Below are 27682 nucleotides of genomic sequence, written 5' to 3'. Positions count from 1 at the left end.
GAGAATTGAGCATACATTTTAGAGCTGGGAACCATGAGGAGTATTATCTACCGACCAGTCAGTAAATAGCCTGTAGATGTCAAGTGTCTCCCAAGGCCACTCACTTGGCTATTGGTACAAGTGATTCTTCCACTGTCTCCCCTAGCATGGCTCTGGTTTTGTTTTGTTTTGTTTTCACTGTCCTTGTAGAATCTGAGCAACCTGCATCAAGTATGGAAGGATTGCTGGAGCCATCAGGATCAGGGCCAGCATTACTGTGTCTGTGCCTGTAGGCTGAGGGAAGGTGCAGATGGGAGGTCAAGGAGCAGAGACAGCTAAGCAGTCTTCAGAAAGGCCTTCTCCCTCCCCATTCCCGTATACTCCCTTTGCCTCTTCCTCCTGTTCCTCCCCCTCCCTTCTTTTCTTTAATTTTGATAAAACCATAAAGAAATAATTTGTTGCTGGACCTAAGTGTGGTGACATGCCTATTATCCCAGCACTTAGGAGGCTAAGGCAGAAAGTTTACCAGTTTGAGGCTATCCTCCATCTCCAAAAAAAGAATAGAGATCCAGATGTTGATTTATACATATAATAAGATGGAAGTAAACACATCCTATAGATGTCTGTTTATTACATGTTTAACATCTGTTGAGATGGGTATAGTGGATTAATTTTGTAATCTCACCCAGTACTCTGCATGTGGAGGCAGGAGGACCACCATGAGTTCAGGGGCAATTGGATCTACATAATGAATCCTAGGCCAAACTGGGCTATAGAATGAGACCTTGTCTGAAAAAGCAAAGATAAAAACAAAAACAAATCAAATGACAATGTTGAGTATAGCTATAGCTCACTAGAGCACTTGCTAGTATTCATAACTCCCTAGGTTCTGTCCCTGGCATCAACTTCCCAACACACACAAATTTGTCAAATATTTCTATGGCTTTTTCAGATTAAATACTAAAGAAAATTTTACTATTGCACAAAAAGAAACACTTTTATTAACTGTTGTCACCAACATCATTATATACAAAAATAAAAATTTTAATGATTTTTCTATATGTATATATATGCATGCTCACAGATATGTCAGAATACATGTCTAGGTGCATGTCTGAAGTTGACATCAAGCATCTTCCTTGACTGCTGTCTACTTTATTTATTGAGGTAGGATCTCCTCACTGAACCTGGAACTCATAAATTCCAACTAGTCTAGCTGTGGAACTTGCCCTAAGGACCCCATTTTGCTTTCCAAATGCTGGGATTACGAGAGGCCAGCATGCCTTCCTGGATTTATATGAGTTCTGGGGAGCCAAACCCCAGTCCTTGTGCTTGCACAGTGGACTCTAGAGCCCCTGGACCATCTCCTCAGCTCCCTTCACTGATTTTGCAGTGGCAGGTTCTCACCATGTATGCCACAATGGTCTGAGACCTGTGATCCTCCTGCCTCAGCCTCCTAGGGCAATGAATATGTATGCATACTTTCACTGTAAAAATGAATTTTATGGAAAGTCAGAAACAAGGGCTTTGCCCAGAAAGGCTATAGGGATGGCATCTTAAATCATTTCAGTTAGGTAAAACCTATATCCACAGAAGAGGCTCACAAGTGAGCCATGCCTGGTTGGGGTCTCCCTCTGAAGTCACTGTCCTCCTTTGTACTTCTTGTGATGCTTTTCATCTAACCAGGTGCTTCCATAACACTTCATTCATCTACAAGTTCTTCAGCCTAGAAGCAGTGCACCAGACCCTTGATCTTAGAGAACCCGCAGAGAGTCCAGGATGACGCCTCCTGTGGGCATAGAAAGTAATTCTGTGCATTGGGTCTTATTTTTCTGTGTGGGCACGAAGCATGAACACTTCTATTATGATGTGGTTCCGTGGGAGGAGGGTGGTTCTCCTCTGCCAGAACAGGAACTGGCTTCATGATGGACTACAACTCAGTGGATTCATGAAGCACCTTAGTCTTTGAGCATTGGCAGTCTGAGAGCAACAGTTTCGCCTTCTCCCTCAGTCAGAGATAAGACAGTGTGCTGGGGCTGTAGCTCTCTGCTACATCACAGTTGTGGGGCAAGTACCATCTGTTGCATAGATTTGTTTTAAATTATCTTATAATTAATCATTAGAGCTGAAAAATTTTTAAAAAGATTTATGTGTCTGTCTTTGTGAGTTTGTGCCATGTGTATACATGTGTCTATGGAGGCCAGAAGAGGACATCAAATCCCCTAGAACTGCAGTAACAGGCAGTTTTGAGACATCTGACATGGGATGGGTACAAGGAGCCAAAGAGGAGTGAGTGCTTTAAAATACCGAGTCATCTTGCTGGGCCAAGAAATAATGCTTTTAAGTCATCTCTCAGGACTTCAGTGATTTACCTTTGTAGAATAGGACCATTCCTGATGGGAATATCTATTGATTTCATGAAGTGTAAATATTAAAATTTGTTTGCCTAGAATATGTGTGTAGCCAGTCATTGGCAAGATGCCTATGTTTGCCTGAGTGGTAGGTGATAAAAATGTGGAATTGGCATTCTTATTTATGTGTTCTCATTGACAATCTGTGAAATAAAGCCATATCAGTAGAGGTGTTTTCAGGATATGCAATAGGTAAAAAGCTGCTTCAGTGTCTTCTGTGTATGCACTGATGAATACCATATCAAAGCCTCAAGAAAAAGAACGCTACATTCACACCTTTTGTGTATTATAAGATGGTGTCTGCACACCAGCCTTGCTGTGTGCTGCTTCTGACCTTGGGCAGGATGCTGTACCTGCTTCCTCTTGGAATGATGCAGTCTGCAAGACTCGTGTTTCAGCATGCTGTGCCTAAGAATGGCCAAAAATAAACATTAGTTTCCATTCCTTTTTTAAAAAGATAAAATATGGAGATCCTAATGACTTTTAATAAATGCAAAATATGCAGGGTTTAATAGCTTTTGGTAAGTATAAACTATGGATATTTTAATAGCTTTATTGGGTTCCATTTTCCAAAAAATACAGTTCAGCATGGAGCTGCTGCCCTGCATATCAGTCAGTTTCAGATGTAGAAGATATCAGAGGGATATTGTGTGTGTGTGTGTGTGTGTGTGTGTGTGTGTGTGTGTGAGAGAGAGAGAGAGAGAGAGAGAGAGAGAGAGAGAGAGAGAGAGTGTGTAGAGTGTCAGGCAGGCTGTCAGGCCTCCGCCAACTGGCCTTTTGTTTGAACTTTTAATATTTTCTATAACTGTGTATGATGTTGGGGTGGGGTGTGTATCTGGGTGTCAGAGGACAATGGTGCAGAGTAAGGTCTCTCCTTCTACCTTCAAGACTCCTGCGGATAGGCCACAGGTCACCAGGATTACAAAGCCACTTCCTTTATCCCCAAGCCCAATCTGGGCTTGTCTTAAGTCCGCTCCCAGGAAACTGTTTCTGTGTCCATCTCTGACTTGTGGGATGTGCCAGGCCCATCTAGGACACCAGAATACTGTCCACAGTCATCTTGGCTGTTTTTCTTGTGGGACCTGAGGATGATCTTGTCCCTTGAATCTCGATTGGCTGAAATCTGAGAACCTCAGACTGTGAGCCTCTAGATTTTAATGGCTGCTTCTATTTCTTTAGGGGTTACAGAACTATTTAATTTGTTTCCCTGATTTAACTCTGGTAAGTATCTATCTAGAAAATCATCCATATCCTTAAGATTTTCTAAATTGTTGGAGAAGATGCTTTTCCAGTAAGACCTAATGACTTTTACGTTTCCTCGGGACCTGTTCTTAGGTTTCCCTTTTCATTTCTGATTTTGTTAGTGTGGATATTGTCTCTCTGATGTTTATTTAGTTTGGATAAGGTTTTGTCTATCTTGTTGATTTTCTAAAAGAACCAGCTCTTGGCTTGGCTGATTCATTGTCCTGTTGTCTTTGTTCCTAATGAATTGATTTCAGTCCTGAGTTTGATTATTTTCAGTGTCTACTCTTGGGTGTTTGCTTCTTTTTTCTAGAACTTTAAATATAGGTGTATATTTAAATTTTTATTATGAGAAATCTACTTTTTTTTAATGAACATACTTAGGGCTATGACCTTTCCTCTTAGCACTGATTTCATTGTGTTTCATAGAATTTGGTATGTTGTGCCTTCACTTGTATTTAATTTACAAAGGCTTTGATGCCTTTCTTTATTTCTTCTTTGACCTACTGTCCATGAAGTAGAGAGGAAGAAAAAAATATATTGCTCTTGTCCCTACTTCTGATGTCACCAAAATCATCTTCCTTGCCTGGTGACTCCAGCCAAATCCCCATAGATCATAGTGGGGGATCAGTGGATATTTTCCTTGGAGATGAAGGCAAACAGAGGGCAGGTTGACGGACATGTTTTAGGAAAGTGTTCTTGGAGACTAAACTAGTGCAGGCTTGAGGAGGCTCCAAGGAAGTCTTGGCCTATCAGATCGAAGACCATGATAAGTTCAGCTAGTAAAGCTAATTTCCCAGATCAGGTCCTGTGCATGCAAAGCAGGCATGCTGAGAACCTCTATAACAGCTGTTGGACCTCGGCTTTCCCATTGGTCAGAGTGCGCATGCCTGTGTTTAGATGCGTTGCTTGGCAACAGTTGGATAGAAGTCAGTTGACAGGAGTACCTGTTCTGGCTGGACTCTTTCCTACTGAGCTTGCCTGTGGGTGCTTTGTCCTGGTCTTGCTGGCAGTGGTGACAAGACTCACTTGCAGATCTATATCAGTGTGTTGGTTCTGAGGGTGGCCAAGAGCCAAGAGGGAGGGGAGGGGTCGGGGTGACTTGGGGTGACTGGGGTGACTCGGGGTGGGTGGGTGGGGCGCTCCACCATGAGCTCCTCGTGTTGCTGGAATCGAAGGCCATCTTCCCCTGGATCCTCCACCGGCCAGAGGGAGTCCTTCACAGGCCATGGGAGGCCATGTCAGAGTGGTACTGGCCTCTCTTCTGCCAGAGAGATCAAAAGCTACAAAGCCTTCAGCAAGATCCACAAGGCTGCTACCCGGGGTGATGTTGCCACAGTAGAGCGAAGACTCATACTTAGGAAAAATGACATCAATGACCGAGACAGCAATGACAGGTGTCTGGGGCTGGGGGTCAGGGGAAAGGGGCAGGCTGGGAGGCAGGTGGAGAAAGAAATGTGTCAGCTTCCCTAAGTGGCCCAGTGTCTAGGAGTAGGAGGAACTGCCAATGTTCGCAGGGCTACTGACTAGTATGCTGACCTTTGTCGCTGAGATTTCATGGTAATCTCAGTGCTTGGCAGTTATTCCAATGCTCTGGGAAGTGGGGTGGGGGAAGGGCAGAAGGCCCTGCTGACCTAGAGCTGTTCACCACAAAAAGCCCCTGGTTCTTGAATTCATTAATGTTGTTGTATCCAGACCTCCTCTTTTCTGTGACTGATGTACCTGTTTCTCTCCCAGGCACTATAGTAGGTTGGCCTCATTTTCATCCACATGTCCTTCAGTTTATTATATACACAAATAAATAGACATAATCATTTTAGTTGCAGTTTGCTGAAAATAAGATACAGACTGTGTATCTTTCAAATATGGGTTTTCTTTCCATTTATGCAAGTTTTCCTTAAAGAGGTTTCATGGCTGGAGTCATAATAGTGAGCAGGAAAATATAACTTTAAAAGTGAAAAGCTGTCCATTTAATTTGATATTGGCAGTTGGTTTGTTGCATGTTGATTTGATTATGTTTGGGTATGGGCCTTGAATTCCTGATCACTTCAATATTTTTAACATGAAGGGGTGATAAATTTTGTCAAATGTATTTTCAGAATCTATTGAAATGACCATTAATATTTTCTTTGACTTTCTTATATAGTTATTGAATTTTCATATATTGAACCAACCTTGCATCCCTGGGATGAAGCCTACTTGGTCATGCTGAATGATGACTTTGATGTGTTCTTAGATTCGGTTTACTAGTATTTTATTGAGTACTTTTTCATTGATGATCATAAGTCAAATTGATCTAATGTTCTCTTTCTTTCTTTGCGTCCTTGTTTCATTTATGTATCAGAATAATTTTGGCTCTACAGAATTAATTAGGTAGTGTTCTTTCTGTGTTAATTTTGTGGAATAGTCTGAAGAGTGTTGGCATTAACTTTTCTTTGAAGGTCTGATAGAATTCTGCCCAGAAGCCATCTGGCCTTAGGCTGTTTTTGTTTGCCAGTTTTTTAATGACATCTTCTATTTCCTTAGGAGATATGGGCCTGTTTAGTTAGTTTACATGCTCTTGATTTAACTTTAGTATGTAGTATCTGTTTAGAAAAATCATCCATATCATTTAGATGTTCCAGTTTTGTTGTGTATAGGCTTTTGCAGTATGATATGATCAGTTTTTATGGTGTTTTTATTAGATATTTTCTTTATTTACATTTCAATGTTAGCCCCTTTCCTGGTTTCCCCTCTGAAACCCCACCCAAATCCCCTCTTCCCCTGCTCACCAACACACCCACTCCTGCTTCCCTGTCCTGAAATTCCCCTATTCTTGGGCATCTAGCCTTCTAAGGACTAAGGGCCTCTCCTCCCTTTGATGTCCAATAAGGACATTCTCTGCTACATATTCAGGTAGAGCCATGGGTCCCTCAATGTGTAGTCCTTGATTAATAGTTTAGTCCCTGGAAGGTCTGTGGGGGTAGTGGTTGGTTAATATTGCTGTTCCTACTATGGGGCAGGAATCTCCTCTCAAGCTCCATTGGGGAATTTATGTTTAATCCAATGGTTGGCTAAGAGCACCAACCTGTATTTGTCAGGTGCTGGCAGAGACTCTCAGTACACAGCTATATCAGGCTCCTGTCAGCAAGTGCTTGTTGGCATCCACAATAGTGTCTCTGAATGGCCTTTCCTTCAGTCTCTGCTCCACAATTTGTCTCTCTGTATCTCCTACCATGGGTATTTTGTTCCCCTTTAAGAAGGACCAAAGTATCCACACTTTTGTCTTCTATCTTCTTGGGCTTCATTTTGTCTGTTAATTGCACATTGGGTATTCTAAGCTTCTGGGCTTAAGCTTCTAAGCTTATCAGTGAGTGCATGCAATGTGTGTTATTTTGTAATTGGGTTACCTCACTCAGGATGATATTTTCTACTTCTATCTATCTGCCTAAGAATTTCATGAATTCATTGTTTTTAATAGCTGAATAGTACTCCATTTTATAAATGTACCACATTTTCGGTATCCATTACTGTGTTGAGGTACATCTGGGTTCTTTTCAGCTTCTGGCTATTATAAATAAGGCTGCTATGAACATAGTGGGCATGTATCCTTATTATTTCTACTTCCATTTTTAGGTCCTGGATGGTTTTGTTCACTTCTTCACTTGTTTGTTAGTTTTTTCCTATAATTCTTTAAGGGATTTTTGTGTTTCTTCTTTAAGGGCTTCTACCTATTTACCCGTGTTCCCCGGCATGTCTTTATGGGAGTTATTCATGTCAATCTTGAAGTCCTCTATCAGCATCATGAGCTGAGACTTTAAATCCAAATCTTGTTTTTGCAGTGTGCTGAGTATCCAGGACTGGGGTCAGATAATGCCATATCGACTTGGTTTCTGTTGGTCATATTCTTGTGTTTGCATTTTGCCATATTGTTATCTCTCAAGTTAGCTGGTCTTGCTGTCTATGACTGTGGTTTGTATGTCTGCAAGCCTGTGTCAGTACTCCTGGGAGACCAGTTCTCTCTCTGGGGGAATTTAGGTCTGGAGAATTGTGGTACAGGTTTAACTCATGGGTAGAGACAGAAACCAGAATGATTCTGTCCATAGTTGATCCTTGGTTCCTGTGTCCTGATGGCTTTGAGCAGGCCGCTCTTTGGCCAGGAATTTGAAGAAAAGTAGTGGTCTTACCTGTTAACTCAGGTGGGTAGGCACTCCTAGGAGATTGGTTCTCTATTGCTGGGATTTGTGGATGTAGCTCTGTGGCCCAGGATCAGCTCTGGGCACAGACAGAAATCAGAAGACACCTGTCCTAGGCTGCCCCTAGGATCTTGTGTTGTAAGGGTTTCAGGCAGGCTCCTCTGAGCAGCATGGGTGGTCATACATGTGTCCCCAGTCATGTCTACACTTTTGGGAGTCTAGCTATCTCCCTGTGTCACCTGGGTATGGAACGCTATGGCAAAGGATGATCTGTTGATTTTTTGAATTTCCTCACTTTCTGTTTTTATGTCTCCCTTTTCATTTGGGTGCTGTCTCTGGGCCCTTTTGATAGCTTGGCTAGGTGTTTTTCTATCTTTTTGATTTTCTAAAAGAACCAGCTCTTGGTTTTGTTGATTATTTGTAACATTCAGACAGGGCTAATATTCAAAATATATAAAGAACTCAAGAAGCTAACCACCAAAAAAAAAAAAAAAAAAAAAAAAACAACCTAAACAAAAACAAACAACCTAAGTGAGGATGCTTCAATCCTACCTGTGAAGCAGAAGAAAGCATTCATGTGAGGTAAAGAACTAAACAGAATTCACAACAAAGATATCTCAAATGGCCAAGAAGAACTAACAGAAATGTTCAAATTCCTTAGTGATCAGGGAAATGCACATCAAAATGACCCTAAGATATTATAGTATACCAATCCGAATCGCTAAGATCAAAAACTCTTGTGACAGCACACATTGGTGAGGATGTAGACAGAGAGGAGCACTCCTCCATTGCTATGTGATGGCATACTGGTACAACAGCTTTGGAAATAAATCTGGAGGATCCTCAGAAAATCGTAAATATATCTACCTGAAGACCCAGCTATACCACTCTTGAGCACATATCCAAAAGATGCCCCACAGGGGCATGTGTTCCACTACGTTCATAATGGCCTTTTTGTGATAGCTGGAAGTTGGAAACTTGTGGTTTATTTACAAAATTTACAAAATTTACTTACTTAGCTATTAAGAATGAGAACCTCTTGAGTTTTATAGGTACTTGCACATACATGGAACTAGACATTATCCTACTGGATGAATTAACTCTGACCAAAAAGGACATGTATGGTATGTATTCACTAATAAATGGATATTAGCCAAAAAATGTACAGAATCCCCAGGATATAATCCTCAGAACTCAAGAATCTTAACAAGATAAGGGCCTAAGTGAGGGTGCTTCAATCCCACCTGTGAAGCAGAAGAAAGCATTCATATGGGGCAGAGAGAGGGAGAGACCTGGGTGGGAGAGGGGAGAAGGGAAAAGGGAACATGATCAGGTATTGTAGGTTGGGGTTGGGGGGAAGAAGACAGAAGCCCTGAGGGCTAGCAGAAAGAATGGAAAGAATTAATATGAGGAGGTAGGAGTGGGAAGTACTCCATTAATTTACCAGAGACCTGGGAGACAGGAGCCCAGCATGGCTGCTTTGTGAGAGGCACAGCAGCTGAGTCAGATGCAGATATTTACACCCAACCAATGAACAGGAGGAGCTGAGGGCCTCTGTGGTGGAATTAGAATAAAGCTGGAAGAAGCTGAGGAGGAGTAATACATCATAGGAAGACCAGCAGTCTAACCTGGTCTCATCTGATCTGGACCCCCAAGATCTCTCAGGTTCTGAGCCACCAACAATACACCAACTGATATGAAGCCCCTGACACATATTTACCTTTCATTGTGCTGGGTAAATGCCTAATTTTGTAAGTCCATATATGAATACCAGCAGTTTGAAAATCGAAATGGTATATTCAATCCAACTTTATTCTCTCTTATGGAGAGAGTACAATATATAATATTGTATATATTATTCATTGGCCATTGTGAAACTCATATTTCTGGTACAATTTGGATTTTATCCGTAAAATCAATTACTCATCATGAAACTTAAGTTTAAGGTTTAAAGTTCTAGCTTATAGTTCATTATAATGGGGAAATCAGAGACATGATCTGGTCATACCACATCCACAGTCAAGAAAGGAATGAAACAAAACCACCCAGTGTCTTCTTTTTATTGATTTTTTATTGGTTGTTTTATTTATGTGCATTTCAAATGTTATCCCCCTTCTCAGTGTTTCCTCCACAACTCCCTTATCCAACTCCCTCCCCTTCTTCTCTGAGGGTGCTCCCCCAGCCACCCACCCACTCCTGCCTCACAGTCCTGCCATTCCACTATGCTTGGCTATCTAATCTCGACAGAACCAAGGGCTTCTCCTTCCTTTGATAGCAATCCTCTGCTACATGTGCAGCTGGAGCCATGGGTCCTTCGATGTATAAGGGACAAAGATATGGGGAGAGACCAGAGGAAAAGCCATACCAAGACAGTCTCCACCTAGGGATCCATACCATCTACAGACACTAAACCCAGATATTTGCTAATTTAACATTTGTTGACAGGGGCCTCATTTATCTATCCTCCTGACAGTCTCTGCCAGAGCTTGACCAATACAGATGGTGAAGCTCTCAGCCAAGCATCAGAACACAGTGGTCTCCATTAGGTTAGGGGAAGAACTCACTGGAAGACACACACACACACACACACGACATATAAACACCCTCATACGACCCTGCTATACCACTCCTGGGCATATATCCAGAGGATTCCCCGGCATGCAATAAGGACACATGCTCCACTATGTTCATAGCAGCCTTATTTATAATAGCCAGAAGCTGGAAAGAACCTGGATGGCCCTCAATGGAGGAATGGATACAGAAAATGTGGTATATTTATACAATGGAATACTACTCAGCAATTAAAAACAATGGATTCATGAAATTTTTAGGCAAATGGTTGGAACTGGAAAATATCATCATAAGTGAGGTAAACCAGTCACAAAAGAAAACACATGGAATACAATCACTGAGAAGTGGATATTAATTAGCTCAGAAGCTCTGAATACTCAAGGTACAATTAGCATACCAAATGATTCCCAAGAAGAAGGAAGGAGAGGGCCCTTTCATGGAAAGGCTTGATCCAGCATTGTAGGGGAGGACCAGGACAGAGAAATGGGAGGGGGTGATTGGGGAATAGGTGGAGAGAAAAGAGCTTATGGGACATATAGGTAGGGGACAATGGGAAAGGGGAAAGCATTTGGAATGTAAACAAAGAATATAGAAAATAAAAAATAAACACCCTCATACACACTCAAAAACTCACACACACACGAAAATGATTTCAGTCCAAAGAATCAGACTAGAGTAGTACCAAATACTAAAGTAAAGGTTTGCAGTTAAGTTCATGTATTCTTTTGTTAATGTAATTTCCTCACATTATGGGAAGAGACTGATTACAGTGAAGTTATTAATTTATATCTCATATGACTTGCTAATAAAACAACTGTAAGTGCAGTCTTACTGATTTCTTGATTTATGTTTGTGAGTGATAATAAGATTGTTAATTAAATTTATTAAAATGCCCACAAATTTAAATATAAATGAATTCTTAAACTTTATTCTTTTTACTCAGTAGTTCACCAAATCACTTTGTTTCTCTTATTAAGCACACTCATTCTATGGGCTGTAAATGCCTCTCATCCTTAATGTGTGCAGATTTTCCTGTGCTGAGTAGAAAGTCTAGAGATATAGTACATTCAAACAATGTAACACCAGACAGATATTAAAAACAATGACTTCTTGAAATCTGAAGGCAATGGCTAAATCTAGAAAATAGCATCCTGAGTGAGGTTTCTCAGTCATAAAAGACCACACATGGTGTGTGTACTCACTGATCAGTGATATTAGGCAAAGAGCATGGAATACCCACGATACAGCTCATGGAACACATGAAGCTCAAGAGGAATGAAGACCAAAGAGGATAGATACTTCAGTCCTACTTAGAAGGGGGGTCTCAAGTCCACTAGAAACTTGACCTATTTATTTTTAAATAGCATTTCTGAAATTAGGAAGTTGTAACAAGTAACTACTTTGAAGAATTATGCCCTGTCTAAAACTATTATCAATTAATTGAAATATTAGCCAAGTGAAAGTTCTCATTTCTTCACATTGTACAAATCAAAATAATGAAAAAATTATCCTCATTTTAGTCCTGGTATTTCTTTTGCCAAAGATTTAGAAATTAACAAAATACTTTCAGATATAATTTGCTGTTGTCATATTTTTTCACATTTTGAATATTTAAATATTATAACTAGAACTCCCAGAATTCTTTTGAATATATCACATATGATTTACTGTAAGCACAGTTGGTTATGGTTCCTGCACACTTTATGAATTATGTAATCTAAAACCTGCTATCAGGTAAAGCGTAATACATCAGGAGTTATAATTCATATCCTAATGTAAAGTTCTCAAAGTGTGAGAAGAACAGGGTCATAAGCCAACCAGAGTGTGTTCACTTGTGTAGTCATGTACCAGTGGTCTACAGTGAGAAGATTGCAAGTTAGCAGCTCCTGAGACACATTGTGAATTCAAGACCAGCCTGAATTCTGTAACAAGACTATGCCTCAAAGAAAAACATCCAAACATCTGATTGCTGAGCAATTTCATGGTAGAAAAAGCTGTAAATCCTTTGCATGATGTTTTTCAATAATCCTACTATGACTTGTGAGATGAGCTTATTTTGATTCCCTTTTTATCGATGAGGGTCTTGGGTATGCAGAGAATAAAGCAGTGAGTAGCTACAGAGTTCAAAGAAGGAGACAAATCCAAATTGAGAGTTCTAATTTAGAAAGGTTACTTTGGCCAACTGTGCTGCACAGTTTATGTCAACTTGACACAAGCAAAAGTCATCTGAGAGGAGGGAAGGTCAACTGAAAAATTTCTCCATAAGATCTGGTTGTAGGCAATCTTCTAGGGCATTTTCTTAATTGGTGATTGATGGTGTAGGACCCTGCCCATTGTGGGTGATGCCATCCCTGGGCTGGTGGTTCTGGTTTCCACAAGAACTCAGTCTCAGGAAGAGATGGAGAACAGGCTAGTAAGCAGCACTCCTCCATGGCTTACCATAATCAGCTCCTGCCTACAGGTTTCTCCCTGTTTGAGTTTCTAACCTCACAGCTTTTACAGATGAACTGTTTTCTGGAACTGTGTGTGATATAAGCCCATTCATCCCCAAGTTGTCTTGATCATGATGTTTCATCACATAATGGAAATCCTAAATATGACAGCTTGGTACTAGCTTAGAGGGGCAGTGCTATGACATAGGTGACCATTTTTTGGGGTGGGGTGGGGAGGATTTTGGAAGGACATTGGAATATTGTGCAAGAAATACCACTGAGTTTTCAATGCTTGCTGAGCTGTTCTTTAGGAGCTTCCTAATTAAGAAGGTGGAAGGTAATTCCGGAGATGGAGGCCTGGCTTGGGAAGCTTCAGAGGAATGATGAAAGATTCTATCAGGGCCATTTCTATTTTCCTCTCCATGTTGCTTTGGTTATGTTGTTTCATTGCAACAATGGAAAAGTATTTAACATATTGGGTGTTCAACTCAGTGATAGCATCCTTGCCTCCCATACAGAAATATATATGTCATGATTCCAATATTGGAGGCAAAAACATTTCTTTGAATTGGATGCCCAAAGTTAGTGAGAATTACATGAACAACTGTGGCTTTTGACCTAGTTTTGTAAAAAAATTCTTAAAAAGTTTTCATTTTCACAGAACTATTCTGCACTATGCCTGTGCATACGGCCATCCCAATGTAGTTGCCCTCCTGATAGAGTGGAATTGTGACATTGATCTCCGTGACAGTGACAACAGAACAGCACTAATTAAGGTAGAAAGCAGCCAACAGTTTCAGTGTGACACATATTGGATGGGAATTCTTGGAATAAACATGATCTCAGATATATGCAAATAATTAGTGAAACCTATGACATTTTTGCTTTTCTCATCTTTCCAATCTGTTTCTTGATCCAATGCCCCAGGCTTCACAGTTCAAGCACGAAGACTGTGTGGCTATGTTATTAGAACACGGTGCTGACCCAAATGCTATGGACAATACTGGGAGCACCGCACTGCACTATGCTGTTTGGCATAACAGCACCTCAATGACAGCCAAACTGCTGGCACACAATGCCGACTTCAGTATAAAAAATGAGGTAAAGAAGACACAGCTTTGATTTACAGATTATTTCCTACATACTTTAAAATATTACATTGGGATCCTGATACAGCTTTGACCTAAGAATCTCTCAAACGCTAAATGTAATAAATGGATTTTATAAGACTTATCTAGATGAGCCAGCTTTGATGGGAGCTCCTTCTTCCCAAGCTTTCCTTCCCCCAAAACACTGCATGATCTCTCTCCTTTACTCTTCTGAGGAACAATCTAAAGAGAATTATTACCTCCATCCACAGCAATTCTGAAGAAATTTGCAATTTCCTTCAGGGTACTCTCTTAATTGTAGCCTTTTGGGAATCATGTTGTCTTATACTTCCAATATATCAGATAAACAAACTTCAATAAGATACAAGGTTTCTATATTATAAGTGTCTAAATTATGAATCTTTCTGTCAGTTTACTCCACATGGTATCTATCTCAGCATGTCAGTTCATTTCATAGATCTCTAATATCATGGGCCTTTCAGTTGTAATTAGGTAACCACAGAGTTGATTTGTCCCTTAGTTCATGAGACAGAATGTTGTACAGTCAAGGATGGCCTTGAACTTTTTATGTAATGAGGATGACATAAAACTTGTATATTCCTGGACCTCTGAAGTGATGGACTTTTGGTAATTCACCACTGTGCCTGACCTATAAAACCTCATATTTCACTTTGATATTCATTTCCAATGAAATACTTATTTCAGTGAAATAAAGCAAGTGTTGGAGAAGTTATTCAGGGGTGTTGTCCATTTACTACATTTTATGCTGATTGTCATTACAGCTTTATTATGAAGAACTTGCAAGGAGAAAAGCCTAATTCCACAAATTTAAATCATCGTAGAAAAGTTTTCAGTATTTTCCTTGAGAGATTACTTAAATTGCAACTCTAGCACAGGGCATAATATAATCCTTCATATTCTCCCAGAATATCAAGTCTAACATGAATTTCATGTTCATTTGTTATAGAAATAGTATTAACATTAGTGCAATATGTCCAGTATGGAAAAAATACTGTGACATGCCATCCTTTCTACACTGTGCTTTTGTAGCAAATATTCTCTGCCTCAGTGACTTGGAGTTCATGACATTTCAGAAGCATTTGCATTCCCACAGGCTCTGGAAGAAACTATTTAGACTCTACTCATGGTATCAGGAACCCATGGCAGACATTCTTTTTCACATGGTTCACTAAGATTTAAGTTATGAATTAAATGAGATAGGTATCAAAGGTACTCTGATGGCTTATGAAGAATGGATCTGTGTGAGAGCACTGTGTGTGAGAGTGTCAAGGATGTAGGTAACTGCACCTCAGACTATGTGAGCTCTACTGTGTCTTCCACATGATTGTCTGTTGATAAATAGGTTCTCAGAGTTAAAAGTTATTATTGTTTTATAGGATAGCTTTACACCACTTACACTGGCTCGAATGAAAAATGACAACCTGGCAAAACTTTTAGAAGACCAGAAAGAAAAGATAAAGGAACTTGATGAATTAGAAAGGTGAGGTTATTAATTCTTTTATTTTTTATATTTTTATGGGATTCTATAGTGTGTACCATCCCTGAAGCCCTGTTGCTGGAGTTTCTAATCCTATTAAATAGGTATAAACCCCCACATCATATAGATATTGTAATTATAAGCTGTATTCCTAGATTGGGCAGTTCTAGCACTGTACTATCTTATTCACAAGGTGTGAGAGTCCTTGCTTCTTGAGGTTTCTCCTGGCCAGGAGCTCCTGATTCATGGTGTCATCTCCTCTCTTCCTCCTCTTCCTCCATCCTCCCTTCTCCCTCACCTTCCTCTTGTCCTCCTACCTAACTTGCCCCAGTATTGAGTCTCCCTTCCTACCTTTCTCCTTCACTGCCCATTCACTGACTTAGCCTTTTTGTAAGTATAGATTTTGAAGTTTATGTTTTAATATTTCATTAAAAATTGAGATCTTAAACATTTATTTTTAAAAATATGTCTCTTATATTAATTTCTTTAAAAATGCTATATTAAATGAAAGTACATTTTGAAAAAAATTTCTTCCCTTCAGTGACTGGTTTCTTCAAATATTTTCATTATCTTTGCTAGTGAATCCCTAAAATTCTCAACATTCACAAGTTTGGCAAATGGGGATTGCCTTAAAACTTGATCAGCCTCAGTTAGTAAATAAGACAGTAAACAGGGCAGCCACAGACAAGACTACATAGAAACTCAAGTCTGTCTTCACACACATGCTCACACGCATACACACACACACACACACACACACATATACATACACACATACACTTGTATGTCTGCAATTACCCAGTCATGCATATTCAACACATGTAAATACACCCATGTGTGCCCCCCCACACACACACACATACACACACTCTATTGGTCATTGAACCTATCTTTATTTCAATAATGTGTGCCTTAATAGGTTGTATAAGTTGAGCATTTAAATATGAAAACTATTAGAGAAACATATTTAGTCCTGCTAAAAAAGAAGCAGGACTCTGCTTTTCCTCCAAGTATTTCTACTTCATTGTAGTCACATAGGAAGTTTTTAGTGTTTTCTAATTTATGTGGACTGGAATTAGTAGGTCATATATAGAAAAGCTGAATGCAGTTTGTAAATTTCATGTTTTGATAAACCCTATAGCTCCCCTAGAAAAATAACATATCCATTTATTCTTTTTTTTCACATTTTTTATTCGATATATTTTTTATTTACATTTCAAATGATTTCCCCTTTTCTAGCCCCTGACTCCCCAAAAGTCCCATAAGCCCCCTTCTCTCCCCCTGTCCTCCCTCCCACCCCTTCCCACTTCCCCGTTCTGGTTTTGCCAAATACTGCTTCACTGAGTCTTTCCAGAACAAGGGGCCACTCCTCCTTTCTTCTTGTACCTCATTTGATGTGTGGATTATGTTTTGGTACAACCACTCTGGAAATCAGTCTGGCGGTTCCTCCAAAAACTGGGCTCCTCACTTCCAGAAGATCGTGCTATACCACTCCTGGGCATATACCCAGAGGATTCCCCACCATGTAATTAGGGGAGGGAATACTATGTTCATAGCAGCCCTATTTATAATTGCCAGATGCTGGAAAGAACCCACATATCCATTTATTCTTAAATTTCCTATACTTTATCTTGCAGTTTGTTTCAACTGTTTCATGGGGCTCACTGTACCCTTTTGAGACCAAATGAAGGCATGAGTGCTTTTTAGATGCATGCTTGATTTGAAATGATGATGGCTAATTCTATGCTGCAAAGCTTAGTTCTGCACCAATGACAGGGATGGGTTTCAGACCATTTTCAGTTCAGGTATCAAAATTATGTGAGTCAGTAACTGGATACTAGTGCAGCCTACAGATGGTGATTTTGGAAAAGTTTTAGTCTTCCCTTCGGCCAGTGGACAGACAAGGGTTCCAGGCACCCTCCTGTTTCTGTCTCCCCTGTGCTGGATTTCTAGTGCACACCAGACCACCACATTTGGCTATGTTTTGTCCCCTACAACTTCTGACAAATCAAACTGAGAGCCTCACACTTGCAACTTAGGGACTTAACAACTGAACAGTTGTGTGAGTCCATGTCTTTTTAGATTTTGAAAATAAAAGTGATTTCTACAAGATTCCTCAGCACTGAAGATGCTGTGGTAAGAGAAACTGGGAATTTGGGCTGTGAGATACTTTCTCAAGTAAAACTAGTTGAAAATGTCACATGATTAGGTATAATTTTTACTAAAGTGAGATGGTAATTTATTGTCATCTTCTATTATTTCGTTTAAATCTACTTGAAGATGAAAAGTTATTTTCATAGTGTAGTATGAAATAAATTATGATTCTAGAATTTCTGAGTATGAATTCAAATCTGTCACATATTCACATGGTCTTTTCTATGTTTCTCAAAATTATCTGACATATATTGGAATTAAAACAAATTTACAGCAAGTCCAATGCTTAGAACAATGCACAGCAATTACATAGGAAGGCCTAAGAACAGCTAAGCCTTTACATTCTTAAAGGTATTTGACACATATAAAGAGCACAGTGGTGTTAATAAGGCAGGTTTTACTAAATATGAGACTCCGTTTTGCTGAGAATGACATTGGAAATGTTGGTATATTTACCTCTACGAAACAAAGCATACTATATTATATTGTCCCCTTATCTTAACTGTTACAATACTTGATCAAAATTTATTATTTTAAAAATTATTAATATCGTCATCATTATTTTAAAATGATGCAAATGTTTGTGCTTGTATTTGAGTATGCACACATGAGTGCAGGTGGCTGAAGAATGCACAGGCATTGTATGTCTCTGGATCTGGAGTTAGTTGGTTATGAGTCACACAGCATGGGTTCTGGCTGTTGAGCTCAACTCCTGTGCAGAAGCAGTATCTGCTGTTAATTGGAGCCGTGTCTCCAGTTGTAATTTCCATCTTTTATGATTTTACTAGTGGTATAAATTGTATATCAATGTTCCTCTTCTTGTCTACAGCTTCTTTCCTTTGCAGAAAATCATTTTATTTGTAATACCTGGTAAGTTTTATGGATAGGGAAAATAAACATTTTTTGTGTTTTATTTTACAAGTTTAATATTCATCTGAAAGTATTTCATTTTTTGTAGGTCTTCAAAGAAAACTTCCAATGAAAAAGAAGAGGTATGCAAAAATTAATTTCAAATCATATTTATTAAGATACAGTATAAAAATCAAAGTAATACATAATAAATGGACTTAGAAATATAGTATAAAATAAAATAAAACTTAAGATTCTTTTGTTATATTCAAATATTTCTTTCCAAAATAGTTTTAAAAGTCACCAATAGTAAAGGTGTCTTTCCTTTCAAACTCTGGTCTTTCAGAAGCATTTTGCTTGTTACTTATGTAAAACACGGGTCTCTTCTTTATAGTGTATGGGGTACCCAACATGACAATATCTGAAATTGCTATTATTCATTTTATAGGTCAAAGAACAAGGAAATCATATGCTTGACCTTAAGGAACTAATATCATGTGAGGGAAACTCAAAGGACTGTGAGCAGTACAGTTGTGACACTATTTTGCATTTTATTGAAGAGCTCATGAGGCAGAGAAAAGGTAGGAGTTCTGCATGCAGCCCCTGTGTGTGCTATTGATGAGGGTGAATTGCCCAAACATAGGCATGCTTGATATCAACGAACAGAAAACTAGTCTCAGCAGAAGCTGCCAGCAAGCCTTCAGAGCTTCAGTGAGCGAGCTTGACACCATGGCCTTGGGGTTGTTACATTAGACTCATGTGTTTCAACAAAATGGAACAGGCCAGTCAGCCAATACATTAAATTGGTGGGGTGTGCCTTTTTGTTACTTCTTTTTGGTTTGTTTGATTTTTTTGGGGAGGGAGCGTGATTTTCTTTCTCTCTCTCTCTCTCTCTTCCTTCCTTCCTTTCTTTCTCTCTCTCTCTTTCTTTTTCTTTTATTATTTGTATTTTCCTTAATTTTTTATTAGATATTTTCTATATTTACATTTCAAATGTTACTCCTTTTCCAGGTCTCCCCTCTGAAACCCCCTATCCCATCCCCCTCCCTCTGTGCATTAACTTACCACTCCCAGTTCCTCTCCTGGAATTCCCCTACACTGGGGCAATGAGCCTTCACAGGTCCAAAGGCCTCTCTTCTTATTGATGTCTTACCAGGCTATCCTTTGCTACTCATGTGGCTGGAGCCATGGGTCCCCTCCTTGTGTACTCTTTGGTTGGTGGTTAAGTCCCTGGGAGCTTTGGGGGTGCTGGCTGGTTCATATTGTTCTTCCTCCTGTGGGGCTGTAAAACCCTTCAGCTCCTTGGTTCCTTTCTCTAGCTCCTCCATTGGGAACCCTGTGCTCAGTTCAATGGTTGACTGAGAGCATCCCCCTCTGTACTTGTCAGGCACTGGCAGGGCCTCTCATGAGACAGATACATCAGGCTCCTGTCAGCTAACACTTGGTGGCATCCACAATAGTGTCTGGATTTGGTAACTGTATATGGGGTGGATCCCCAGGTGGGGCAGTCTCTGGATGGTCTTTCCTTCAGTCTCCGCTCCACTCTTTGTCTTTGTATTTCCCCTCATGTATATTTTGTACCTATTCTAAGGAGGACCAAAGTATCCACACTTTGGTCTTCCATCTTATTAAGCTGCATATGGTCTCTGAATTATATCTTGGGTATTCCGAGCTTCTGGGATAATATTCATTTATCACTTAGTGCATGCAATGTGTTTTCTTTTGTAATTGGATTACCTCACTCAGGATATTTTCTAGTTCCATCCATTTGCCTAAGAAATTCATGAATTTATTGTTTTTATAGCTGCTTCTTCATGTGACTGGAGGATTGACGCAGCTCTCTGGAGTCACTTTGGTAAAGGATGCTGAATCCTTTCATGATGACTCTGCCATATGATATTTTGAGTAGACACTCTTAGACTACTGCTCTTTTTTTATTGGCTCCTCTCTTCTACTTGGTATTAGCATTGTCTTCTAAAATTCAAAAAAATATTTTATTTTTATTAAGTGTGTGAGTGTGTGTGTGTGTGTGTGTGTGTGTGTAACTGGGTGTGAGCATCGCTTTGTATGCACAGACTGAAGGAGGAGTTGAGGTATCCTGCTCTAAGATTATCCTCCTAATTCCTTGAGATGGTACCTCACTGAGTTTGAAGGTAGGTTGGCACATGAGCACCAATGGTCTTGTCTGCAGCTCTCAAAGGCTGGGCTTACAAGCACATGTGTAGTCATATGTGTTTTCTGTATGGAGGTTTGGTCTCAGGTTCTCATGCTTGTGCAGCCAACACCCATATACACTTAGCTAGCTCCCTTAAGGTTGATGGATCTAATTTTTAATCTGCTAAGATGTTTTACAATATTATGGAGTGTGCGTGTTAATGTATTTTTGTATGTGTGTTTATATGCACATGCATGCATGTATGTATATCTATGTGTGTGTGCCTGTAATGCATCTTCCTAAATTGCTCTCAACCTCATTTCTTTTGAAAGAGCAACTCTCACTGATGTCAAAGCTAATCAATTCAGTTAGGTTGGCAGTCCAGTGAGCTCCAGGTATCCTCCTGTCTATGCCTCCCATGCATTAAGATGACAGAATGTACCATCATGCATAGCTTAAAAAAGGAACACAACAACAAAACAAAACAAAACAAAACAAAACACACCCCCAAACCTGCTAAGTTATGGGTACTGGAGTTCAAATTCAATTTAGAATAGCTTGCATAGCAAACACTTTAATGACTGAGAAATCTTGTCATTCCTCATCATTTCAAATCATGTCACAACATTGTGTAAGCTTAGATTTTTTAATATGTACATTAATACAGCTTATCAACCATTTCAATAAACTTTCTAGCCCACCATCCAAAGGCAGGGGAAAAATTGGAAATAGGACAAGTGGTATGTGTACCTGTTTAAAAGTAGGTCTTTGGATGGTGATTCTAATCTCCTTACTCAGGATAACATCAGACAAGTTCAGTAGTCTCCGGATACCAACAGGGCAGTACAAAAGTGTCACCAAACAAGAGTCAGCAATGGTGGCACAATTCAGCAGAAGATACTAGGCCTCCCCTGAGTTGGCATAAGTCAGCAGGGGCTAGGAATAAGTCAGACCAGCTGGAATGCCAGGAGTTTTCTGCCTTGTCTCTTTCAGCAAACTGAAGATCAGTATAGAGGCAATACCAAAGCAGAGTTGCATAGCTAGCTATGCAAGCTCCTTATCACTGTCTTTGTGTTCTACTTATAATCTCTCCAAATATGACTTGACCTCCCTTGGGTCTTGCTTCAGCAAAACACCATGTGAGTTTGTATCATATGACAAAACCAGAAAGTCACACTTCAACATTTTAAATATACACAAATATTTTCTTTCTCACAAAACATAACTTTCCAACACACTGGTTGAGTGCAGGTTGTACCAATACTCTAAAGAGTTGTTAAGACCGATTTTGTGTGCTTGCTGTACCATATATTTTGGTAAAGTTTCATAAAAATTATGAGAAGCCACTTAATATAGAGAGAAATTTATTGAAAGCAAAAGCTGCCCCTGTAGGATTTATCCACATATGGCATTTTCCTCACAGTTGTATGAGCCTTGAGCTTACCATAGTGGCACCCAGTAATGCCATGAAATGTGATCAGTTTATATTATGCATCTTCACATTTATTTATATTCTTGCCTTATGCAACATTTTGTCGCTTAAGTTTTTTAAATTTAAATTAATACCCATATCTGTGTCCTTATAGTAATGTAAGTTTTTTTTAATTTAAATTAATACCCATATCTGTGTGTCCATATAATAATAAATGAAAACTATTTAAGTATGACACATGACCTCATGACATTCATATATGTATTTTATTATTCTATTTTTATTTATTATTTATCAACACTTATATGTAACTAATATGTGCTTAATATATTTAACTATGTTTATGATTTTGTTTTATCTTATTTGATGTCAAAACTTAGTTTCATTTCTTTATCATTTTAGTCTGTAATAATGATTTTATCTTTCTTCTCCATTCCATTCTATACAGTTTTCTGAATTCTATATATGCATTATATATTTCTTATAATCAGTTTGGTCCTTCTTTTGTAGTTTGTATAATTATTAGGTAAACCACAACAAATGCACCCAGCATATTGTTTTTTCTCCATTCCTAAAGCATGCCAATGCTTTTTGCTAACTATAGTCCTGTAAATTATTCCTTGTTTACTCTAGCCTATGGGAAGACATGCCCTTTTCCTGGCATTGTGTGAACACTGGTGGTCTCCTCTAATTGTGTGGGATGTTGTGTCCCTCAGCCCCAGGATATTTCCTGGAATTCCAATGTTGTTATGTGCTCTATAGTATGTTTCAGACGGCCTAGTAACATGCCCAGAGCATCCCCTCTTCTTTGTGTCTATTTTCCAGACTTCTGGCCTGTGATTTCTGGCTGCTTTCTTCACCAAATAGCTTATCTGCACAGCTCCAGGAGTCTAGGAGAGTCAGAATAGCTTTGTCCTCATGATATTCTAACCTAGTCTGTACTATCTCAGCACAGAGATAGAAAATTGGGATAATATCATCAAACTATTTTAGTGCTTATTAGCTAACAATTTATGTCATGTCTGAAGCATTTAATCTTCAGTGTCTAAAACATGTTTTTTTCTGATTTGTGTTGTTTGAGGTAGGAATCAAAATCAGTACTTTTTACTTGACCTTGTTTAGATTTAGAGGGCAGTAGCATCTCCACTTCTAGTCTGCTGTAGAATACTGGCAATGTGCCTCTTCACACTCTGACCAACTACTTCTTGTTCTTACTTCATGCCTACTCATCCCTTCCATTAGGGCATATTCCTGCATGCTTATTCAACATTAAAACTTTGTTTGACTTCAGTATCATCTGAGTCTGTAATATCTGGTTTTATGTCTTTTTTTGTCTTCTCTACTAGTTCTTAAACTAAACACCTTAACTGTCTTCTTTTCATATCTTCAGAATGTACCATGTCTTCCACTGTGTGGGTCCTCAGGATACATTTCTACAGTGCATCATGTTTAGGTAAAACTCTAGTCTGTTTTATTTATCAAAAATGCTGCTGTACTGTAATTGTGCTTTTTCTCCAATACAGATATAAATTCTGAGATCCTAGTGAAAATCTGGGGTGCAGTTTATACATATAAAAGATCAATAGACTTTGAAAAACATAACTGTGAACTAATTGAAGAAGATTGTGAACGTATAAGTAATGAAATTATTGCACTGCGAGAGGAGTGGTCTCAACTAGAGATTGAAAATGCTGAACTGCAAGATGAGCTATGCAGTTTGAGGTAGGATGTCCCAATTTTAGAGAAATATTTTAACTGTTTTCATTAGAGCATAAATAGAACATTTGTAGTTTGTCACTAACTTTGTAAGTGTTCTGAAAGGGAAGAACTTTTCATATTTGGGTTTTATTATTATTACTTTTGATAGATATCTTTATGTAGTCTAGGGAAACCCCAAATTTGTGATCTTCTGGCCTCAGTTGTTTGATTTTGGGGTGACTGGTTGGGTGCTTCAATTGTTAAGTGGGAGAATTGTTAGCCTTGTAGAATGTGAAAATAATTAAATTACAAATATCATTATTACTATTTCCATAATTATGTACATATGCGTATATGAGATATATGTATGTGGCCCATGCAATCACACTCTTGATATCTACAGAGAAACCTCATTTTCATGAGGCATCAATTAAAGTTTTAAAAAATATTTTACAATTATGCTACAAAGAATACACTTTCTTAAAAGCTTCTCTAAATATTGAATTATTTTTATTTGAATACAAATTTGAATATATTCTTTAATATTGATTCCTTTAGCTAAAGGATGTAAATCATATTAAAGGACTTGGCTGATGTAATTGTTCCAAACAAAATTTATATTAATTTCAAATTTCACCGATGGAATATGAAACAATAGTTTTCTTAATTAAGACAAATTCTTTTAATATTATATTGCTTTATAGTGAACCAAGAATTTTAAATAAAGTAGTAAAGTATCACCCTTCCATAGAGATAAACTTAGATCTTATTTCATTCTCATATGCACAAGGCAAATATATGATTTCTAAATAGATTATTCAACATTAATTCACAGAAAAAATTCAAATTTGTATGTTGAGAGACATTTGATACTTTGTAATTGATTACTAAATTTATCAAGTAAATTGTATGATTTATATAATTGATAGAGTAAATTGAAAGAAAATAAAATAGAAATAAAAAATTGTAAGAATGCATTTGAGATGATCTGTATGATGTTGGATTCTAATAATGAACAAAATGCTTGAACATATTTTAACATTCTTTATTCCTTTGTGAAACATCCTTGTGGCTAATTATATTTTATGAAGATTATAGTTTAGTTGTATAAAATTTATAAACTTTAGTGAACAGAATAACTTGAAACCTAATATTTTTATTAATTTTTTTGGTAATTTTAGATAAGATATTGTAATTATTCATTCTCTACCCCACTGGTTCTTCTCAACCTGTGTGTTGTTACTAAGTTAGGGGTTAAATGACCCTTTCACAGGTGTCATATAAGACCCTTAGGAAATATTTACATTGCAAAACATATAATACATTGAAAGATATACATTACAATACACAAAATAGCAAAATTACAATCATGAAGTAGAAATAAAAGTAATTTTCTACTCGGGGTCACTACAATAGCAGTAACTATATTAAAGGGTCACAGTATTAGGAAGTTTAGAATTTAGGACCTGCCCAGCCAGAGGCCCATGCTCCTTCCAATTTGCACCTGTTCCCAGAGCTGAGCCTGTGCTCTGGATTCCCACCCATTCAGGCCCCACCCAGATGCAGCTTGACCCCAAGGAGTTCTGACACATCCAGGATCAGAGAATCCCAGGATCACTGTAGCAGTTATTTATAAAAAGTACTGCACAACCAGGCCTTTGCACCAGTCCTTCCATGTATCCGGTATAGAGTGACCCTCAAACTTGAATAGTTAACCAAATATATTTATATATAAGAAAGTTCCAATTTCATAATGCCAATTTACAATGATAAAGTTCTGTCCCAATATTTCTAACCTCTCAGTACAGGAGAAACCCATCTGACACCATCTGGATCTGTGCATCCCCTCCTGCACTCCCTCGTGCAGCTCCCATGCTCCTTCTCTTTCTAACCCTCCTTTTCTTAGCTCCTCCTCCTCCTCTCTCCCCTGTCATCTCTGGCCTCTCACAGCCTCAATGTGAATGGATAGGAAATATCTTGCATCAAATCACAGGTTTCAAGAAGGCACAGGCTCTGGTCAGAGACAGTGAGGCCAGTTAACACCAGAGATAACCAGATGGCAAGAGGCAAGCACAAGAACATAAGTAACAGAAACCAATACTACTTAGCAACATCAGAACCCAGTTCTTCCACCACATCAAGCCATGGATACCCCAACACACCTGAAAAGCAATATTCAGATCTAAATTCTCATCTCATGAAAATGATAGAAGTCTTGAGAAGGCCATAAATTACTCCCTTAAAGAAATATAAGAGAACACAGGTAAACAAGTAGAAGTCTTTAAAGAGGAAACACATTAATCCCTGAAACAAATACAGGAAAACACAAGCAGATAAAGAAAGTGAACAAAACTGCCTCATAGTTTGAGGAACTGCAGTTGTAGGTATTTCCTACCATTTCCCACCATAGATGTGAAAATACTACTGCATGAGAACTGATGTTAATTGACTAGAGAATATTGATTCCACTTTGCTATTTTCATATCAGTGCTTGTGATGCCTCCCATAGTCTTATCTGCTACGTTCTGCTTAAGCTGGGAGATACTGAGTGTAATGTAACATGATCATTCCAGCCAAGCAGTACTAAGAACATAACCTATGCATTATTACAAATGTACAAAATGGCTTGTTCAATGTAATTTGTGAACATACATGATGTAGTGTGATGTGTTCAGGGCCTCAAGCTCCTCATATTCTGCCACTTTCAGTAGTATGGTAAAGGACTCAGTGAAACTTATGTAAACTTACTGTCATACCACCTAGAGGATGATCAGTTGCAATCATATTAATGCACAACACAGTTATTGTATGTAGCTCACATTGTGATGAGTATTCTTTGAAGGCTTTTATTCAAAGTTGTTCATTTGAGTTGGAAACTTCATGTTCATTTTCAAATGAAAAATTCAACAACACAAATATGACCTTATATGAGCCACAGTACTTAATGTGTGTTTAAACCATAGTAAAAATGCATATATAAACAAAAGTCACAACAAAATGGAATTTCCTGCTTATCAAACTTGGCAAATTTATTCAGGGACTGTGCAGTAGTCCTTGACTATGTGTCTTTAAATATCACTGAATTACCTGGATGAAGTGACATGAAGCATTATGGACAATGGCATTCCTACTACAGTTGATGTGACATTAGAGGTGTAGTTTACATAGCCACAGCAACATGCAAATGAAGTGCTGGCTGTGTTCTAATTCAACATCAGCACAATATGCAGGGTAGACATTTTGATTCATAATGAAACAAAAGTTATTTTTCCTGGTTCTTTACAAAAGGTCATTGGGGTTCACAGTGCATGAGACATTCACTTCATCATGTTGGGCAAGTCAATGGAATGGTAAAGCTTTAAAACACTAAAACATGGTGACTATATGAAATTTAAACTATAGCACTCTTCTTTTGACCCCCCCCAGAAGCTTGTGGCTATCTGACAATGCAAAATTTGCTTAGTCCAAGTTCAAAGGCCAAATAGATAATCTTAATAGTTTCTACATTACTCATAATGCCATTTTTCTCTGACACTAAAGTCCAATTCCTTTCATAAATTATGAAAATTACATAGGTTTTTATGTCAATTACCTAATATATACCAAAAGATAATAATAGGAAAATATTAATGAATATTATACCAAGTACAGCCTGAAACCCAGCAGGACAAACATAAAAAACATACCCACAGTCTGTGGTACATGGTGGTGCCACATACACTCCACCAGGATTGGGCAGCCCTGCCTCTGCAGTGCCATATAGTACATGTGGTCTGATTTTGGGCCAGTTCCATTCATTTACTGGTACTTCCATCACTTAAAATCTTCTATTTCTGACATCTGCAACATCCTATTACTTCTTTGCATCTTGACAATTTAGGTGTTACCTTCACTCCTTTACACATAAACCACTCAGACATTCTGTATATGGACTTTAACAGATTCACATCGTCTTGTCTAACTGGCGTTTCTATGCA

General features: G+C 38.5%; 1 protein-coding gene across 1 annotated transcript in view; it reads left to right on the top strand.

The window, feature by feature from the left end:
• The first annotated feature begins 4781 nt into the window (after positions 1–4781).
• The window catches only part of LOC127664602 (ankyrin repeat domain-containing protein 26-like), a 34011-nt gene continuing 11110 nt past the window's right edge, over positions 4782–27682 (top strand). The window contains exons 1-7 of the mRNA XM_052156643.1: positions 4782–5029; positions 13472–13586; positions 13738–13911; positions 15317–15420; positions 18530–18563; positions 18869–19001; positions 23531–23729. Coding sequence (XP_052012603.1) covers positions 4782–5029; positions 13472–13586; positions 13738–13911; positions 15317–15420; positions 18530–18563; positions 18869–19001; positions 23531–23729 — 1007 coding nt within the window. The remainder of the gene's footprint in view (positions 5030–13471; positions 13587–13737; positions 13912–15316; positions 15421–18529; positions 18564–18868; positions 19002–23530; positions 23730–27682) is intronic.

The sequence above is a fragment of the Apodemus sylvaticus genome, chromosome 14, assembly GCF_947179515.1.
Source record: "Apodemus sylvaticus chromosome 14, mApoSyl1.1, whole genome shotgun sequence".
In the NCBI taxonomy this organism is placed as follows: Eukaryota; Metazoa; Chordata; class Mammalia; order Rodentia; family Muridae; genus Apodemus; species Apodemus sylvaticus.
The sequence above is the reverse complement of the archived record's forward strand: the minus strand, read 5'-3'. Positions and strand labels throughout refer to the sequence as shown.